Genomic DNA, 20,576 nt, shown 5'->3' with positions numbered 1-20,576 from the left:
AGCAGGAATTATAATTGCAGTTTGATGATTAACGATGATTAATCGGAAATTTGCAACAACTATCTGTTTTCCCATATGACTCGCAGCGTGGCGTACATCCGATAGTAGGAAGTGATAACGGTGGGCGATAACGACTGAAACTGAATTGCGCCGCTTATATGAAATGACCGCCGCAGACCGCCGTGAGATGATCATCTGTGATTTCTTCTTCTGACCTAAGGAAGCACAGACAATGTGGAAACTCGACTCGTACGAGCTCACGCACCCGGAATCGCTGTCAGAGCACCAGCTCCGCGAGATTCTGAAGAACGTAAGTTGGTCGCATAGGTTAGGCATGTTTACAAACTTCTCTTGACTTATCCGTAGCTCATCTCCGCTTTTTTATTCGATTTTATTGGAAGATAATTCAGTGTACGTGAAGTCATTGTCTGAATTATTTCAGACTTCAACAAATGTTGACACAAATTTAGGTTAAATGTCATTCAAGGTAGAGAGAGAGAGAGAGAGAGAGAGAGATTTTATGAATTATATTTTTATATAAATTTACAAACACATCAAAATAACATACTCTAAATTATCTGTAAAATGGAAAATACAATAATAATGTATGTTTGTTATGAATTAATGATGAAATTTATTATAGGAGTAATTTATAATAAAAGCATACTATTGACATTTAAATTTCAGACATATTTAATGGTGTCTCAATTACATCTTCATACCTGTTTTCATATATTATAGAGTTGCATTGAGATCCTTAAGTTTGAAAAACTATGTAAAAGTGAATTGCTGGAAATGTACAAACGAGTTGCAATGCCTTTACCTCAGCGACAACATGGAAATACAAAGAATACAATAGACATGATATCAGGGAACTCTGTTACAGTTATAAGGTAAGTTTTTTACATAAAAAAATATCTTGTTTAGGATGTTAAAGAATATCTTGAATAAACTAACAAAAAATATATGTTTTACTGTGTTGACACTAAATTTGTCTTTCTTTTAGTGATAATGATACACACAGTTTAGCTGCAGGCTTGAACAAAGGAACTAAGAGGATATTCCAAACGTCTCATCCTCAGACAGATACAAAACCTCCCCTTAACGATCAAAAGTCAGTGAGCAAAAAGATTCGATTATGTTCAACGCCAAAAGAAATTGAGTGCAATGGAATTTATAAACGCAATTATGGAGAACAGAGCGAGGTATACATATCTTAATCCTTTATAGTTCAGATAAGTCAAATAACTCTAGATAGATAAGGTAAGACTAAGAGTCTAGATAACGTTTGAGTTTTCTACAAATAAGACTCTGAGATATTTTATTCAACGTATAAGTTTACAGAACGAAATATTTACGAAAAGATTATTTGTTTCTATTGAGATGTGGTATTTTATAAGTTTTACAATAATCTTAATTTGTAAGTGAATAACAGCAGATGTATTTGAACCTTTCAGGAATCGCTACCAAAAAAACGTCAGAAGATAACATGGCCATAAACAAGAGAAATATATGCTCTACTTTTTTTAAATCTGTTACTATAGAAATTTAATTTTAAATAGTAACATGCTAATAATAATTTTTATATCATATGGTTGAACTTGCAATGTTTGGCCAGTATATGAAGGATACAGTATGTATTCACACAAATATTTTAAGAACAAGATTGCTTGCTAATCTTGTCCGTAAAATATTCGTGCATACATACAAACAAACTGTTTGTAATACTTTGAATCATGATTTAAACAGATCGATTTAAACATTAATATGATTAATAGCTATTATGTTTCTCGATTATTTTATTTTTGAATAATGTAAAAATGGTGAATTCAATATGATGATTCTATAAGTAGATCTCATTTATTTTGTATAAATTTTATTATACAATTTGTGTAAAGAAAACGAAAATTTAATTAGGCATGACTGTTAGATTTGGCAGCTGGCGATATATACAAAAAAAGCTTACGTTTAATATATGTATCTCTGCACATTACTATATCAGTTTATTTTTAATTTGATCAAACAATCGACAAATTGTACATACATGACAAATTTTGTTTGTTAAACATCGAATCAACAGTATTTGATACTAAATGAATCGACAGAGGCGTACGTTAGTCAAAGTAATTTTATTGTTTTGCGACATGGAGATGTAAACAGTATTTAATAACGATAAAGTTACTTAAAACAATTATCTTTTTGTAATACGTAATATCGTTCGCTTATTCATATTATATACACTGTTTATAAAGTGAAAATATCGTTAGCGTTTGTAAATTTAGAATGTACATGCACATATTAGATCTGTTCTTTGTAGCTGCGTTACTCTTTATTTTCTACGCTTTAAATAAAATAGATATTTAAAGATTGGAGAGAAGGGAAAAGAATTCAGCTATAAAGAACACAACTTATTTCATCGATTGAAGTTTGTGCTGCGCAGGATCTACGCGGTGTACGCATCATCTTTTTATGTGCAACATTGATCGATAAGATTTAAAATACTCATTCATGTATGAATAAATGATCTTAATTGTTTTAATATTGAATAAAAGTATCAATGCGAACGTGTGTTTATCATATGTGTGTAATAGTAATACTGACATAATATTAAAACCTCTATCTAGAAGAAATAGTCTCTTTTAAAGTTTCATTGAAAGAACGCATATATAATCTTATAAAGAATTCCGACATGTCATTAATTTCTTTTTTCTAAATATTTTTATAAAAGGATGTAATTGGGATGTAATTTCCGAATATTCTAAATTGTATCATATATGTTTGACGTAATTGGTTTTAGTACAATATCTATAATTAATTATATAAATCCGTACGGAATCTTTTTTTTTCAAGATAGAGAATGACGAGAGAGAGAGAAGGAGAGAGACGAAGAAGCATCAGCGATATCACGTTGCGTAAGCAAGAGTGGTTTGCGGAATCATTTCACGGTCATGATCAGCGCTCGTCCTCCTTAATTTATATATATACTGAATGACTCATTTTTGTTTATCAAGGAAGAAAAGATGAGATGAAGATGATTCACGTGCCTAACGAATCCGTAATCTCCTCGGCGATCGGTACGTCGCATTTTTTATGACGCAAAGACAAAGTCTTGGGAACTTCCTGGGATTTTTAAAAATACGTACATAAATGCCCCTTTTCGAATTATCATTTCGACAATTATTTCAAAGACAAAAATAGAAAGAGACTAATAATATTAATAAATTAATAATAAACAAATAAAGAATTAGAATCTTTTATTTCATGGAAAGGAAGGAAATGAAAGACTTTGATAGCTTCATTTTTTTATGCATTATGTATTAAGTGCATTATGCAATTGATTCCATGCTCTCGCCATTTATACGATTTCGCGTTATCGTGGAAGCTCTAAGGTAAATATACCAAGGCTCAGACATGTACATACCTATGTACATATGTCCAACCATTTATACAAAACTATTCGTTTGTATTATTTATATTAATCACAAATGTTTTTTTTAAATATGTTATAATTGATTGTAATCTTTTTGTAAACTTTTTGATAAAGAGTAATAATTTTTACTTTTTTTCAAAGGATGGTTGTATTTTCACTCTCTTAGATTGCGATTTCACTCTAAGAAATTTAGAGTGTAAATACTATAATATAATGAAAAAAAGCATTTGAAATAAAATATTTTGTGTAAATATCCGGACATACGAGTAGGTACATGTTCGGCCACTAGGACATACCTATTTTTTTTACTTTAAAATGACTTTATCCTTTAGGAAGAAATATATAGTATTCAGAATATGTGCAGAGTAGGGTGAAAAAATGTTTATGTAATTTTGTCTACGATTACATTCCCTTAAGGGTTAATCCCCGTGTCGCAAAAATTAACGAGCGCGACGATTGTATCGCGCGTCCTCGTCTGAAAGCAAAATACGGAACTCTTCCGAAAATGAATCATCCTCGCATTTGATATTCCCGTCCGTCACCTCCCGACGTGGCGGAAGCGTTATACTTATAGCCAGGACCAAAATCGCCAGAATTACGCAAGGGTGAAAGCACCGGTGTGCTGTTGCATAGGAGAATTATTGGTCACGTTCATCTCGTTTCCTCACGCCTCGCAGCCGCGTAATCTTCCCGATCTCGAAAAACGCTCGGCGTTAAATCACACACGTTTTTTTTTTATCTTTAAATCTGCTTTCGAAAATCTCCCGCTGAAATTGTGGTAAGGAATTGTGGCTGAAATTATAACCGCGCTTACACCCTCGTCAAAATCTACATACACAATGTTCGAAACTGGTTTTTGCACCACTCGCGTGCGTCGCGTTATAAATGCTATGACTTTTACAGAAAAAAGATAGTTTAAATAATTTCGTTTCCAAAAAAAAAACCGGTGAGCGTGATACGTTTACTTGCTCGTAACGTTTATGTAATAAAATTAACATTCCATGACTGCATCGGAACGCGCGGCTCCCGAGACATTCCGTGAATGGTGAGCGCGATTAAGCGATGCCGTGAGGAATTTAATAAACCGGCCAATTCGGCGCTCAGAACTTTCTTTCTTCCTCATCCGGTACACACGGTATGGATATCGGCGAGTCATAAATCGAGAGCGAAACTTCTGTCATCGCATCACGTACTACGCTACTTCGAAGACTGCTTGCGATGCAATGAGGGATGTGGCGAGCAGCCGCTGACCACCCTGATGCTGCTATAAATACGTTTGTCACTGCTTGTCCGAACGTCAGTCTTGTTTGCGACACGTTTACCGGTACACAAAACCATATTGGAACGGAAAATGATCATCAAGGTACGCCAAAGGATTGCACAAAAATTTTGCACATCAAATTAATTGAATCGATTACTTACAAACTTGGAATATTTCTCGAGTAGTCTTTGACTATTATACTTTACGAACTACCCTCATATATTCTTTTAATATTTGAGAGACCGTTATATTATATTAATACTTTATATTATATTACAGTTAACAATCTTGGCTGCAGCAGTTCTCGCGATATGCAGAGGCGCGGTCATCCCATCGTCAGCTTTCCCGGTCATCCTAGCTGCTCCAGCTGTTCCAACTGGTCCAGCTGTATCAGCCATTCCAGCTACATTGGCCGCACAGCCGGTTTTTCCAGTTGCTGCAGTTGATGCCACAAATTACGATCCTCATCCTCAATACAGTTACGCCTACGATGTCCAGGATACATTGACTGGTGATGCGAAGAGTCAGCACGAGAGCAGAGATGGTGACGTCGTCAGCGGCAGTTACAGTTTCATCGAGGCTGATGGTACCAGGCGAATCGTCGAATATACGGCTGATCCTGTGAACGGATTTAACGCTGTGGTCCGTCGGGAGCCCCTGGCAGTGGTGAAACCCGTCGTCGATGTCGCCTCACCTCCGCTCGTTTATCAGCCCTAAAGGATGCGATAATGACTGTTCATAACGATCCACGGAAAGAACAATTTTACTAAAGTATCTACAAATTTAGCTAGATACAAATTTAAAAATAATTCCCAGCAAACAAGTTGACGTTGTTTATCGTTACTTTGACGTCAAAATGATGACAAATAACATCAATTTATTTTCTGGGTTAAATAATCTAAACAAGCAACAATCTCAAGCACGCTAAGCAATACTGCAAAAAAGTTTTATCATTCTAGCAATCAGTTTTATAGTCTTACATAATTATTTTCAAATCTGTTTTATAGTCTTATATACATAATTATTTTCAAATCTGTATTTAGCTAAATTTTTAAATATTTTGTTAAAACCTTTTTTTTCCGTATCTACAGGATGAAAACTAGTCACATTATATATAATGTATTGATATTGCTGCATGAATCATTAATTGTTAATGTATTGATTTTATTTTTATTAAAGATTTTTTTACAAACTGTGTGCGAATTAATTTTATCTTGACATAATGACTTCGCTATCAGTAGATTACGTGTCAATCTTTTTATTCTTTGCACGTTATCTTTGGAACGTTATCGCGAAGCGTGTTTCATAAATTTGTATTTTCATAAATTTTTCGTGAGTTTATACAAAACAAGTTCGTTTACAATGGACGAATTAATGTTATACGGATAAAGCCGCTGAGTTATGTAATGGCATGTAAATTTCGCGAATCTGGTCATAAACTCTCCTTTGTGAATATAACTGTGAAAGTTTACAGATTATCAGATTATATATAGTATACACACATATATCGACGCAAAACTTACAATTGCGAAAAGTTCATATGAAATATACACTATACTGTGATATTTATATTTTACATTTAGGAATTTCTAAGAAATCCATATTACATTTAGGAATTTCTAAGAAATACATATTATTATTGCAAATTTAGTTAGTTTCAAGATTTGAGGAGTGAAACAATTTCTTGAAGTTATAATTCGACCTGTTTAATTTTGACTATCATCAAAATTGATGTATATATGTATAAATATAGGAGAAAATGAGATATGAATAAAAGAATCTTTCAAGTGTGTAAATAGTGAAATAAGATTCATGTAACTTTTGATACCCTTTGTAATCACAAGATTAAAAAAAAATTTCTTTTTCAAAAAAAAAAAAAGGTCGTCGCTTTCTTTCCAAAAGTTAATAATGCATTAGTTGTGAATGATTTTATATCATATTGTCAAATTTGTCTTGATAACTGCTATTAGTTTATATCCAAATATTCCAAACAATTCTAAACAAAAAATAAATAAAAGTGATCTCGATCGTAATAAAAAAGTGAAAGAAATAAAAATAATGAAAGTGATCTTTTGCACACACGACTTCTTCAATAATTTAAATTATTACTTCATAGATTATTTTATTAAAAATGGAATGCGTTTTTATTGATTCGAAAATTGATTACTTGAAGTAAATTCAAGTATAAATTTCAGATCAAACACGTACAGTCTTAATCTTTAAGAAAATAGATTTGCAAAAATGTTTACAGAAAAATCTTCACGTTTGTTCATTTTTAATTGAGATATGTTCAACATTGAGATGCATTCAAGATAAGATCGTACGTAGACGGCACATACATCTATTACTATGAAATATAAGTGAGAATTGTAGACTAACAGCGACTAACGGTTACGCGAATGGTAATTAACGCAATAGTATGCGTCGATTTGTGTTATTCGCGCCTGCTGAATGTATAATAGAATTCAGCCGATTGCGGGATGTGTGGTCGTCTTCGTGCTTTCGTCGAACGGCCTTGATAGACCGTCTGTATTCGACATATTGGCACATAACACGCATGAATACGTGCATTGGGTACGATTACGCATATTTCGGTTATCAATTGCTTGCTCATATCAGGTTTAGTATATACATTAAGCAACACGTTTGTTCATCCTTTTCCAAACATTGAAGCTGGTAATTTTAAAAACACTTCTTCCTCTCAGAAAAGTTATTGCAAGAGTTATATTCTTAAAAAAAAACATTATCATATATTGAATGAAAATGCTATGGAATAATATTTAATGTTATGCAGTTTCTTTTTCGTTATATATCACCGTCTTTAAATTGCAGTTTTTAGCCGAGGGGGTAATCACCAGCTGAAATATTGTCCCACAGATTACACGATTTCATATGATTTCAACTAATTAAAAATAATTTTTTTCACTACATATGAAGTAATTTGGTAAAATATATTATACGATTTTATTTAATATTATACAATGATTTCTCGTAATTGCATATATAATTATATTGGATTATATATAGAGATTTCATATATATATATATATATGAATTTTATAATGATTTCGGGGACTTTGTCCTACGATTATATTAAGTGGTTACCCCCTCGCTTTTAGCATTTTCCTGTCGCGATGTCACATCTGAAATTTGCTGTAGACAAAATTTCTTTCAAATTGAATATATAAGTTGCATCCTGCTTCTAAAGCCTAATCTGTACAATATGCTTTTTGTTTCCTGTTTCTTGTTTTTTATCTCTTGTTTTTTTTGCGATCGTTTGATCGACTATCGTGTTTCTTGTCACATGCTTCTTGTTTCTTTCCAAGCCCATTAAACCTATTCTACAATGTGCTCTTTGTTTTCTATTTCTTGCTTTTACCTCTTGTTTTTTCCCCTTTTGCAACCGTTTTATTGACGCAATATTTCTTGCTACGTGTTTCCTGTTTCTTTCGAAATTCGTTAACTTTATCTCGGGCGACATAAAACAAAAAACTGGATAAAAAGCAAAAAGACATGATGTAAAAAATAGCAAAAAGCAAGAGGTAAAAAGTAGTAAAAAATAAGAAATAGGTCATATTCGTAGTTGAATCTTATTTTAAGATTGTCTTAAGACGCTAATACTACGGTTTTGTGATTGACTTGTGACATCTTAAGACTGTATTTAAGACTGTTTTAAGTATAAGAACCAACTGAACCAAATGAGTTTTAAGTATAAGAACCAAATGAATACCAGCCATAGGAAGCAAAAATTGTTAGGCTAGAGACTCCGTATGTATTGTTTCTCCTAGGTATGTATAATTGTCCTATCGACAGCTAGAAAGGCGAGGAAAAAGAGAATGAGGGTTTTGTAGCGTGTTCGGGGTACGCAGTTCCCCGATTTCGTCGAACGACCTCGAGGTCTCGAGTCTTCGGCATATTGGCATCCAAGTCGCGTGTACGAACGGACAGCGGTGATATGAAGAAACATATAAGCGCGCGTACATTGGTACAACCGCAGGTCGGACCCTCTTGTACATCGCAATGATCATCACGGAGGTCACCGTACGGCCCCCGAGAGGAAGACATAGAAAAAGAAAGAAGGAGACAGAGGCAATGATTAGGTGGGGCATAGGTGGCTGTAGGGAGCATCATCGTCGTCAGATGACACAAAAGCGACAACGTATAAAAGTACGATCGATCTTACCCCGAGGTATCAGTCCTCTTCTGGTGGTCCTCTTGCGCGCAAACATGGTCGACACGGTAAGGGAGAGAAGATAGAAGCTGGAAAAAATAGGGGTTGCTCAGAATAAAAGAAACAGGGAACAGAGAACAGAGAATAAGAATTTCAACCTATCAGAAACTGTGTATTCAACAATACATGATTTCTGATAGGTTGAAATTCTTATTCTCTGTTCTCTGTTCCCTGTTTTTTTTATTCTGCGCAGCCCCATACTCAAACATTAGAATCTTCTTTTCAGCTCTCCTTTGAAATGACTGTGACCGAAAGACTGTATTTCGTAATCGGTTCCCACGCTTATCTAAGTACTTCTAATTATCGTCAAATATCAATGATGTGTAAAAATATCTTATAACTACGTTCTATTTAGACTCTCACGTGCTGTAGCTTCATTCTATTTTTACTGCTCATTACATCGTACATTACTACGAAAAAAAGATGGAATGAAGTTTACAGCACGTGAGCTTCAAAACCGAACGCAGCCCTCGTGTAACATAGCTAAAATACGCATCGATGCTGAAGTGTTTTAAGGCTGGAGCACAGACCTTTGCATAAGGTATAAGAAAATCAACTGATCAAAGTCTTTTATTTCATGGAAAGAAAAGAAATAAAGGATTGTTCAATTAGTTCATTTTCTTATGCATTATGCAAGACTCTGTGCTCCCGTCCTTAAGATCTCAGAGATTCAATAGGGTAATTGGAATGTTGCTGATTTCATATTGATTTTCAGCTCTTTTTCTTTCTGGGACTGGCGGTGCTCGCTCGAGGGGCGGTGGTGCCCGCCGTACCAGCAGCAGCGGTGCCTCTGGCGAAGCTGGAGGAGTTCGACCCGGCGCCACAGTACAGCTTCGCGTATGACGTGCAGGACGCGGTAACCGGCGACTCCAAGGCTCAGTATGAGACCCGCAACGGCGACATCGTGCGCGGCAGCTACAGCCTGATCGAGGCCGACGGTACGCGTCGCATCGTCGAGTACACCGCGGATCCTATCAACGGCTTCAACGCGATCGTCAGCAGAGAACCGGTGGTAGCCGCCATCGCGGCACCAGTGTTACCGCTCAGACCGGCCGCGTTGACTCCAGTTGCCATACCGACAGCACCCGCTGCTGCCCCGGCACCGTCGATCCCCGCCATTGGGCCTGATTCCGACGTCGAGATACTCGACACCCGATCGGGTCCCTTAAAAGCGAAACCAACGACGCGCGAGCGAGAGATCCAGCGTCAACAGTTGCAACAGTTGCAGCGGCTGCAGGAGCAACAACACCAGCAACAGGAGCAGCAGCAGCTGCGACAATTGCAGCAGCTGCAGGAACAGCAGAGACGGTCGTCGAAATTACAGATCCAACAGCATCAACCACAAGAGCAGCAGCAGGAACAACAGATTGCGCAACAATCCGCAAGGATCGTTGGACCGACAGCTGGACAAATCGAGCGACAACAAGTCGCGAACCCCCAATTGATCAGTCTCCCAACTGCTGCCAGGGCGATAGCCACGTACCCCGCTTACCCTTACGCCGCATATAGCGCCGCGTACTCTTCGCCGTTCGCCTACGCCGCACCCCTCAACGGCTTGGCTTACACCCCCGCCGCTGCGTTGACGTAAACATTCATTCATATCTACCTCGAATTATTATTACTCCGTTTTATTTGTTAAGATTATCGACGACAAAAACTAGAATAAATTGTTTGCCATGAGTTACTTATATATACGCATCATCTCGTTTCTTCCCGACTGTTCCCTTAGTATCGAAATACAATAAGTGTAAAGCCCCAGACATAATGCGAAGGAATAACGGTAGAAATAACACAATTTCAACCTATTAGAAAACTGTATATTCCAGTGTATCTGATTTCTGATAGGAAATTGTGTTATTTCTATCGCTATCGCTATTCTTGTCTGAGGCTTAAGCCTTAAACTTGATAAGAATTGATCAATTCTTATATCTCACAATCGAATGTGAGAAGAATAATAACTATGATTGGTCAGGCTTACTACACCAATTGTGTTTTTTCAGGCTTACTACACTTATTAGGATTTATGAAAAATACTACTAGAATTGCATGAAAAAATTATTAAAAATGATTAGAAAACTATACAAATCGGATATTCTAACTATTCGTTCCAATTTTTCACTAATCTAATAGTATTTTCGGGAAAAAATATTTTTCCCGGACTTTTCCATAAAATTTCTGCGATTGACATCTATGACGTGAACTTTGAGCAATATTCATAATCCATTCTTATATTTAAGACTATCTTAAGTATATGAATCAATCAGAGCGCCGTATTAGCATCTTAAGATATTACTTAAAAACGGTCTTGAAATAAGAACGGATTGTGAATACTGGCTTGTGATAGATTTATGACATCTTAAAATTTAGAACGGTTTTAAATAAGAACCGACTATAAATACTGGCATTTGTTCCAACCGGAAAACACGAAGTAAAAAAATGTAATTGGCAGAAATGATAAAAGACCGCTGACGAGAGACAGTCAATATCTCAATCAGCACACAATATTAAATAAAAATGTTTAAAAATGATTTTTAAAATATTTATTTAGTATGAAAATATTAAATAAATGTTTAAAAAATATTTTTTAAATATTGTATGCTGATTGGGATATCTTATTGATTACGTCTTAAGTCACACACAGGCCATAAAAATTGGGTGGTATGCGCGCGTCAAGTAAAAGTGACGAACTCTGGATGTGCGTCGATCAATGTCATCAACGTTGCGAATCGATCGCGAGTCGGCTGTCATGTTGAGGCCCAATCCATCCAGCGATATTACGTAAGTCCCCGGCCTGTTGTTACGCGCACCGGGCCCCTGTCGTCGTCTTTACGCAACAACACGCCATGCATGTATGTATAATACACGCATGCATGTAAGGCGACCTTCGGCTACGCGCGACGCATTTAATTTTAACGGTATGAAAAGGAGATTATTATTACGACCATTAGTCCACAAATCATAAAAACATGATAATTGCCGTCTTCGGAATGTCTTCATTTTGCTCTTGATTGGCAGTTCGCAATAAAAAGAATCCTTTTTATAATGCGTCATTATCGTCGCCGACTTTTCTTAAAAAGGGTTTACCCAACCGTGACATGTACAGAAATTATATCAATTGTTGAACGAAACGTTTTACGTTTGAAAAAATTATATTCTGCGTAATATTTAATTTTTTTCAATGAAAATGAAAATTTATTTCTCATAAAAAAAATTTTTTATTATTGAGAAAAGTTATATATCGATATATAGAATCCTTGAAATAATGTGAAAAATGTTTCATGTTTCGAATATCTCTTTTCACAAAGTAAGTAGTAAAGGTCAACGCGAATCAGGCAAGTAGACACGGCCGCACTAGATGTCTGCCCAGTGAGCGATGTCTACTACTGTAATAGCTTTTTTAACACAAAAATTATTGACATGGTAAAATCAAGTAAAAGGACATATTTTTTATATACAATTTTTGAATTATGTTATAACTATTTGATCACCAACTTATTCATAATGCATCATAACCACTTATTGCACTAGCAAAAATAAGAATACAAAACAGAAATAGTAAAAATACAGAAATTAAAGGCCCGTCTACAATATAGTAGTAAACTTGGTTTAAGAAATAAGATTAAGAAAATTAATTTATTTCGCTTACGCTTACATCTACACCTACTCTAAACTTTTACATCTACTCTTACTTCTTAAACCAAGCTTACTACGTGTATTATAGACGGTCTTTATACAAATATGAATATAAAAAATATAAATATGAATCGCATCAAAATTGGTAATTATCGTTTTTTAAATAAAATATTTTTGTATTTTTTGTTATAAATTATATAGGATTAAATTCTTTTATTCAAAGAATATCTTTTTGCTGAAATCTCTGAAAATTTAGGTAGGTGCAGATCTGAAAATAATTTTGTTGGACCATCAAAATAATTATGTAGGAAATTCAAACATGATGAGAGCAATGTTGCAAAAAGTTTTAACATTGTATAACAACTAGTTTCAGCGCCTTATACATTATTTTGATAATGTAACAAAATTACTTTTCGATTTATATCTCTAGCTAATCATTTTGAATACTTCAACAAAACCGTTCTTTCCTTGTACACCTTTTTATTTTAAATATGATACAAACATCTAAATAACACATGACGATTAAGATAAAATAAATTTTGGCTAATATAAATCAATTGGAATTAAAGTATACTTGCATCGTTTATTACGAAAGATTATGTAAGACGTAAGCTATTATTTGAGGAGACACGTCGCTCAGGAACCACATCGGTCATTCCTCGAATAAAATAGAAGTTTCAGAAAAGAGTAATACGTAATTCGGATTACAACGTCGCGAAAAAGCGACATCGTTCTCTCTCTCTCTCTCTCTCTCTCGGTTCGTCTCTCCAAGTTGTACAAGACGGAGTGCAGCGGAACGAAGAAGGGACGAGAAGGAGAGTGGTTCGCATTCGCGAATCGACTTTCACCGAACAGAAAACACGACTGCAGCCGCGGCCGTCAAAGAACCGCGCCCAATGTCACTATGCGGCACCTCGTAATCGCGCCCCGTATTACGTGCGCACAAAAGACCGGTCCACTTTTGACAGAGAGACCGGTCCGGAATCCGAGCGAACAGGCGAATCACCGCAGGCGAGAACCGAGTCGCGACACGTCCCACGCTGATGATTTTGCCGTCTGACTTTAACAGTTTATCGCTACCTTATCAGATACTTTTGCGGAAAATCGATAAGAGGTAAAAAAAAGTGTCAGGTTTAATAATTAAATTTTTAATTATTATTTATTTCCATTATTATTTAATTCCTCATTAAATTGAAATTTGAGAACTGATAAATGAAACATATTCAATGAAATACAGCCGTAGGAAAAATCGCTCCTCTCGCTCGATCGTGTCAATTTATCATAAGGCATAACTAATTACGCAGGGTCATCTAACGCGATGCGCGAAATTGCGTCGCTATTAACGACATCGACACTCGATTTGCAAAACATGCACGTAGCATTTGCGGTAACTGCGACTACGTCGTGACTGGAGTATCCTACGTTTAAATTGATGAATTAAACGAGCAGTACATTACGTATCCATGTCAGATTAATTCAATCAGATTAATACAATGTTTATCTTCATTTTACTTTTGCATTAAATTACACTTCGCTACATTAAAAGAGGTCATGCCTATACAAGTTCAAATAATTGCCAGGATAAATTGTTAGCAAATTTAATATATTCCGTCTTTTATCATCATTTAAAAGAAGTCATCGATTCTCTTTCTCTCTCTATGAATGCAAGAAACTCATGCTGCCTTGAAATATTTTTATATATATGTTAAATTAAATCTATTTCACATTACAATACTTATTAAGTGGCAATTTATTAAGGAGTTAAAATTGATGTCTACAGCGATCTAACTGCAATAAATCACGAAATCGAATCGAAGTGAACGGATGCAATGTACTGTCGGCTTTAAACGAATGTTTTCGACGAAACGAATAAAAGATCCTGCATGTACGATCCTCGACAGAATATTCGAGCTCACCGATTAAGGTTACGTGATTTTTTTATTATTTAACCACACTCACGCGGACCAAGGTTATCAACGAAAGTGAAAAAGGGGTCGAGTAAGTGCTGCACTCACTTAATGGATATCGAATGTTTCCCCAAACTCGTTGAAAAATTATCACTGTCAACCGATCTTCTTACTTTTTATAAATCTCTGTCCGACGATGGTATCCACGGGTGAAGCTACAAGTAAAATTTAAATCAAGGATCTCTTTCTTCGACCCCTGCATCATTTCTCATCGGCACAACGTAATCCGAGGGACTGTCTCGGTGCATAAACGAAGCAAATGTTACGCTCGTCAAGTCCATTTCGTTATTAATGCCGGTTGTCATGAGTATCAGATAAATTATTGATGAAAAAGGATAAAAAAATGAGGGAGAATATAAAGAAGATATGTTGTGCCATATGAAAGGCGAAAAGTAAACGGGACGATGTCACAGATTTAAACATAATAGTATATATTATACATTTTATATTAAAATGCAATTCCATATTGCGTCGTATGTCGTGGGCATCACAATTTTAAAATCTTATCGACTCCGAAAATATCTTGAATGCATCTTTATTCACTCGCGTCATTAAGAACGCTTACGACAACTCTCGATTTAACGATTATGCAATTGTGCGCCTCCCTTTATTGGAAATTATATGCGATATCCTTTTTTCTTTACTTTTAAAAGTCATTTCATCTTTCACGTGCGCGTCTAGAATTATTAGTGGATTATCCTTACAAAACAAAAAGTCGCGCTAACGAGAAAGCATGAAGATCGAGTGAGATACCAGATAAGAACAAGATCAGGCTAATAAATATTAATTGAGGACCATGTTGATTTGTCGTGAAGGAAGGTTACGCGATATACCCACTCACCATAACGTGATCGCGCATTTCCTCGAATTTGCATAGCTAATGATCGGTTTCAATAAGCTTGGTTTGCTTATGGTTTAATGTATCGATGTTGCATCTCTTCAGTTTCAACTCCATATACCAAGAAAGTATTTAACAAGTCTTCTCCCGGAATTCTACAGCAACTACGTCTTTATGGTTTGATTGTATAACCGAATATTTGTAATAATAATAAATTAGTGATCAAAAATAAAAATTATTTCTTATTCTCATTTGTCAAAAATAAAAAGCTAGAATTGAATGAAAATTGAATAAATGAGTGTTCGTTCGAAACTTGAATCTTGAGAAATTATCAAGACGCTTGATGAATAAAATGGTCCTGGTACTATTAATGGATTAATATATGAATCATATGTTAGTATAAGCAACTTAAAGTATGTAAGAACGATAACCTTAGTGTCAAGGCCGTTATTGTAGACGGTATTGGATTTCGACACGCAGATCGCTACAGCGATCATTTCCGTGGAATCGTCTGGTTGAGAAACAACGTGTGCACGCGCTTCCCGAAAAGTGCGAGTGATCCGCCTGCCCTGTTACGTAATGCAATTTAAATCGAGGCCTGGAATTTGGACGCCTTTCTCCCACGGCAAATGGATTCGGCGCCGTATGCGAACGAGCGAGCGAGCTCGAGTTCGGTGGCGTGCACGTAATTCTTCTTCCTACGTTTCTTTGCTTCCTTACGTGCAGCGCGTTGCTCGTTTTTGCGCGAGACTTGGGCCGATATTCATAGTTGGTGCTCTTATATTTAAGACCGTCTTGTACATAAGATAGTCTCAAATATAAGAATCGACTATGAATACCAGCCTATAAATACTGGCCGTGATCCTCGGGACTTGAAGCTTCAAGTGTAGCTTTAATGGATTTTATTTTAATTAAATCTTAATCTTTAAAAGACAGAAGGCTTTAGGAAAGTTATTATTATAATGATACTGAAAAGTATCATATTTTAAAACAAGGTATACAATGAAAATAATGAATTATAAGTATTATAACAAATTTTATTCAAAAAAGCTCTCTGTAAAATTTTAAAAATAAATCCTCGCTTAAACGTTAATCCGTCACTGATAGTGTAAAGTATAAAAGTCGAAATAGTCAAATTAACCATTTTGATCATTGATGACAGAATATTATAATTTTTATCCTTAGCGATTACTAGATTCAATCAGATAAAATTGCATTTCAAATTATGTAAATCATTCCAAATAAAATCGAATACATTGTGATATAATTAAGCGAATATAATGTGGTAGAGTTATTCGGCAGAATGTTCAATGGTTCAATTATCAGAATGAGTTGAATTAACGTGACCCATGTCGCGCGCAGCACGAGTCATCGCCGATCGGCAGAACACGACGGGCGACATTGCATTCGCAAAATTGGTGTCTTTCCATTGTCATGCCCGCGATTCTTAGGCGATGCAACGGCATCGCCTTTTGCAATCGGTCGATCGAGACCGGCGAACAAAAGTGGAGGCTCCGCCGCGATCCTTGCGTGGCCGCGCGTCTCGGGGAGGTGCTCGAGAAAGGACGAGCGAAAAGCGGAGAAAGTGGGTCAATTCTGGCGAACGCCAGAAATAACGTGATGCCGATCGCCACGGTATTACGCGCGAAAGTTTACCCCATGCATCAAGGGCACGTGCGGCCCGTTCGAGGACCGAGAAATTTGATGCTGCTCGTTTCGGGGCGAGCCGTTACAAAAGTCGAATTGAATCGAGAAGCAGATCGTTTAAAGTACCGACAAAATTTCAAAATTCATTTCTCTCTATTTTGGTATCATTGTGAGACAGCTCTTAACTCTTATGGTAATTTATATCACTCGATGCTTCAAATATCCAAGGTGGAACACGAAGTCATAATCAAGTCACAATAATATCACAGAACTCATCACGATGTCATTTGATACGTAAAAATTGACTTATAAGTTCGAATGAGGTCACGATGATGTCCTTATAATATTATTATGTGACTTCTATGTTCTATTTGGGATTCTAGATTCCATAAAAGTTGTTTCACGAAAATATGAATAACAATTAACAAGACATAATTTTGTATTAAGATTAAGTCACGAGTTAACGAGTAAATAAGGTGACAGGTGGCTGTGAAGAGTAATTTTTGTTTTCAAGAACTAAAACTTATTCACGCGTTCTATAATCCGTATTTGTGTTTAATATCGCACATCACAGGGATAGCTCTCGATAATTCTGAATCGCGAGAATGTCGGCGCTCAAAATGATGCAAAATAGATTCGGCACAAACGATAGCAACGAGCAATTTCGACACCATGTCGTGAATTTATATTAGCATGACGACACAAAACAATACGAATTGCAATCGCGAGCTAGAATTTCGCATATGACACATACGATTAGCACATCATATGTGGTAATCGCTCGATATCTAGATTTTGATTGCTTTAATCATTTCGCCATTCTATTCTCGGAAATTCAGAACAGTAAGAGTGCTTAGATATTGACACGTGGATTTTTTGATTAATACGATGTCATCTGTTCAATAGACAGAAAATAGTGGGTGCTTCGAAAGAACAAAACTTTTGTTAAAATTGTTTAATACTTCAATTTGTGAAGTATTATATAAGTAATTAAACGTGAATTTTACTTTTCTAAAATTTTTTTTTCCATAATATTTTTATCGTCCTATAAAAAATTTGAATATTTCATAAACAAAGAATGAAAATAAAGATATATTTGAACGTAAATTATCATGTGATGGAATAAATGTATAGTCCTTCGATATCATATGAGAGACATAATGCTTGGGCGATCATTATGTGAATGCAATAAAATTAATCAATATAATAATAAAGTTGATTAAGTATCTTTAAGATGAAAATCGATAACAAATCAAGGTAATCTTTCTGATTGCTTTCCATCAGCTATTACACAAATTATTTATACATTTCCACATTGAATTAAAATTATAACAATTATTCAGATATTTCCATTTAATTTTTATGTTCAGTTGATTAAAATCTTGCATGAAATTTGTCAAAATGGATCATTAATATCGCAAATATAATTCCTGTCTACCTATTTTGAATCTGTTTTTCATTTTTCTTTATCTTTTTATTTAAAATTTATTATAATATTCGTTGCGTCAATGTTCCTTATCATATTTGTTTCACGTTTCCTTTTATCATATTGAAAATGGAAGATCTTGATTCTGTTTATATTTTAATTTTCTGCAAATATTTATATTGCACATACAATATGGAATACATATACTCAGCCATATATAATATTACACGTAATTTACTTAAATGTTAAGTAGTCAACATACTGTACATATGTACATGTATCAACATATTATATGATGACGGCAGGAAATGATTAACAAGGTTTTGAAAGCAAATAGTCTCAAATACGTGTGTAATTTCTTTAATCAGTCACATAAAAAGAACATGTACATGATATAAAAATAAATAAGTTCGGCCTGAGTCGACAATGTAGGTTGGCGTGGTCAACACGATTAATGGATGTAGGCAGCTGGGGCGGCATAGGAGATGGCAGATGCAGCCGGGGCTGCATAGGAGATGGCAGATGCAGCCGGGGCGGCATAGGAGATGGCAGGTGCAGCAGCAAATTTAGCAAGAGGGGCTGCAAGAGGAGCAGCAAGAGGGGCAGCAAGAGGAGCTGCAAGAGGGGCGGCGTGTGCGGCATACGCAAGAGGAGAAGCGTGCGCGGCATACGCAAGAGGGGATGCGTGCGCGGCATACGCAAGAGGGGAAGCGTGCGCGGCATACGCAAGAGGGGAGGCGTGCGCGGTGTAGGTAAGGGGTGCAGCGTGCGCGATGTGGGCTACGGCAGGGGCGGCGTATTTAGCTACGGGGGCGGTATAGGTGAGGGGAGCAGCGATCGGGGCGGCCAGCTTAGCGACGGGAGCGGCGTAAGCGAAAGGTGCAGCAGCTATTGGGGTAGCCAGTTTGGCGACGGGAGCAGCGATTTTGGCGACTGGAGCAGCATAGGCGAAGGGTGCAGCGTGTGCGACATGTGCGATGGGGGCGGCAACTGGAGCGACGGCTTTAACAGCAACGGCGGCGGGTTCCTTGCGGACTACGGCGTTGAATCCGTTGATTGAGTCAGCGGTGTAGTCAACAGTGCGCCTGGTGCCATCAGCTTCCAAGAGGGAGTAGCTACCCTGGACGAGATCGCCATCACGGGTCTCATGTTGACTCTTGGCATCTCCGGTCAGGCTGTCGTGCACGTCATAGGCATAGCTGTATTGTGGATGCGGGTCGAAGTCGGCGTCGATAGCCTTAGCCACCACTGCCTTGGCAATGGGAGCGGCGACAACTGCGGGTCCCGCGGCGTAAGCCAAGGGGGCAGCAGGCGCAAGAACACCGGCGTTGGCGACGGCCACAAAGGCGGCAAAAAGGACAAACTGCAAAAGAATATTGATAAAACCTCTGTTCTGTCTGTTTTATGAGAGAACTTGACAATATCAAATCGATCTTGATTTTACATTTCGATATGCACTTGGAATTTGCGAGAGGAGCAAATCCTATTGATGTTCACTCACGAATTTTACTATTATACGAAAACAAATTCCAGAAAGTAAATCTTTGTTTCAAGAGCACTTCGAGTGTATAACCGAGTCTAATAAATAATAGATTTTAAACACAGTCTAATCGGATTTTGAAAGTCTTCAGCGTTTGCGATCCTCTACCCACCTTGAATGCCATTCTTGAGTGGATTTGGTTGGTTTGGATCGACCAAAGCAAGACTGATGATGTGCGGTGTTGATCGCGGCCGCTTTATATACCCGGTGGTCTGGTCCACCACTGTATGAATCCCCACCGTCGATTCTAGTGTCGGACTTTGAAAGTTTATCGGCGTTGACTGCCGACCGCACTTGAACTTGGCCGGCACTTGCGATCGCGCACCCTCGCTCCCGATAGTTCGCGGACACTTGAAAGGATCTATCTCAGTAATTTTTTTTAGGCAAAGACGGAAGTAGCTCCAAATGACTTCGGTATAATCGAATTACGACACAATACCGGTTTTTCTTAATTCAAGACACCATGCACCATGTGAATGAGACAAAGAGAATGACATTTTTGAGGCATATCTTATTAACTGAATTGTGTAAAATTTCGTGTTCTGTAAAATAGGATAACTTTGATCCAGAGTCCAGGGGACGAGATAATTTTAGTTCAAATTT

General features: G+C 36.6%; 3 protein-coding genes across 6 annotated transcripts; 2 read left to right on the top strand and 1 right to left on the bottom strand.

Annotated features, from left to right (window-relative positions):
• Window positions 1-72: 72 nt before the first annotated feature.
• Window positions 73-5,623, top strand: LOC108721792 (uncharacterized). The gene is made up of 4 exons (XM_018446549.1): window positions 73-310; window positions 742-893; window positions 1,007-1,205; window positions 4,971-5,623. The coding sequence occupies exons 1-4, from the start codon at window positions 233-235 to the stop codon at window positions 5,406-5,408; spliced, it is 867 nt and encodes a 288-aa protein (XP_018302051.1). The 5' UTR covers window positions 73-232; the 3' UTR covers window positions 5,409-5,623.
• A 3,267-nt stretch (window positions 5,624-8,890) lies between these two features.
• Window positions 8,891-10,610, top strand: LOC108721791 (cuticular protein 3). 2 transcript variants are annotated; one of them, XM_018446548.1, is made up of 3 exons: window positions 8,891-8,930; window positions 9,638-10,167; window positions 10,204-10,610. In XM_018446548.1, exons 1-3 carry the CDS (start codon window positions 8,919-8,921, stop codon window positions 10,508-10,510), a joined length of 849 nt encoding a protein of 282 aa, XP_018302050.1. In that variant the 5' UTR covers window positions 8,891-8,918; the 3' UTR covers window positions 10,511-10,610. The 2 variants fall into 2 exon arrangements, with proteins under 2 accessions (XP_018302050.1, XP_018302049.1); XM_018446547.1 differs by having other exon boundaries at window positions 9,638-10,610.
• Window positions 10,611-18,784: 8,174 nt separating this feature from the next.
• Window positions 18,785-20,160, bottom strand: LOC108721786 (cuticle protein 21). 3 transcript variants are annotated; one of them, XM_018446540.1, is made up of 3 exons: window positions 20,086-20,160; window positions 19,341-19,796; window positions 18,785-19,304 (listed from the first exon to the last, which is right to left on the bottom strand). In XM_018446540.1, exons 1-3 carry the CDS (start codon window positions 20,095-20,097, stop codon window positions 18,885-18,887), a joined length of 888 nt encoding a protein of 295 aa, XP_018302042.1. In that variant the 5' UTR covers window positions 20,098-20,160; the 3' UTR covers window positions 18,785-18,884. The 3 variants fall into 3 exon arrangements, with proteins under 3 accessions (XP_018302042.1, XP_018302043.1, XP_018302041.1); XM_018446541.1 differs by having other exon boundaries at window positions 19,362-19,796; XM_018446539.1 differs by having other exon boundaries at window positions 18,785-19,796.
• Window positions 20,161-20,576: the final 416 nt, after the last annotated feature.

Source organism: Mycetomoellerius zeteki, unplaced genomic scaffold (genome assembly GCF_001594055.1).
Source record: "Mycetomoellerius zeteki isolate Tzet28-1 unplaced genomic scaffold, Tzet1.0 scaffold182, whole genome shotgun sequence".
Taxonomy (NCBI): Eukaryota; Metazoa; Arthropoda; class Insecta; order Hymenoptera; family Formicidae; genus Mycetomoellerius; species Mycetomoellerius zeteki.
Note: the sequence above shows the minus strand (reverse complement) of the source record. Positions and strands in the feature narration are given on the sequence as shown.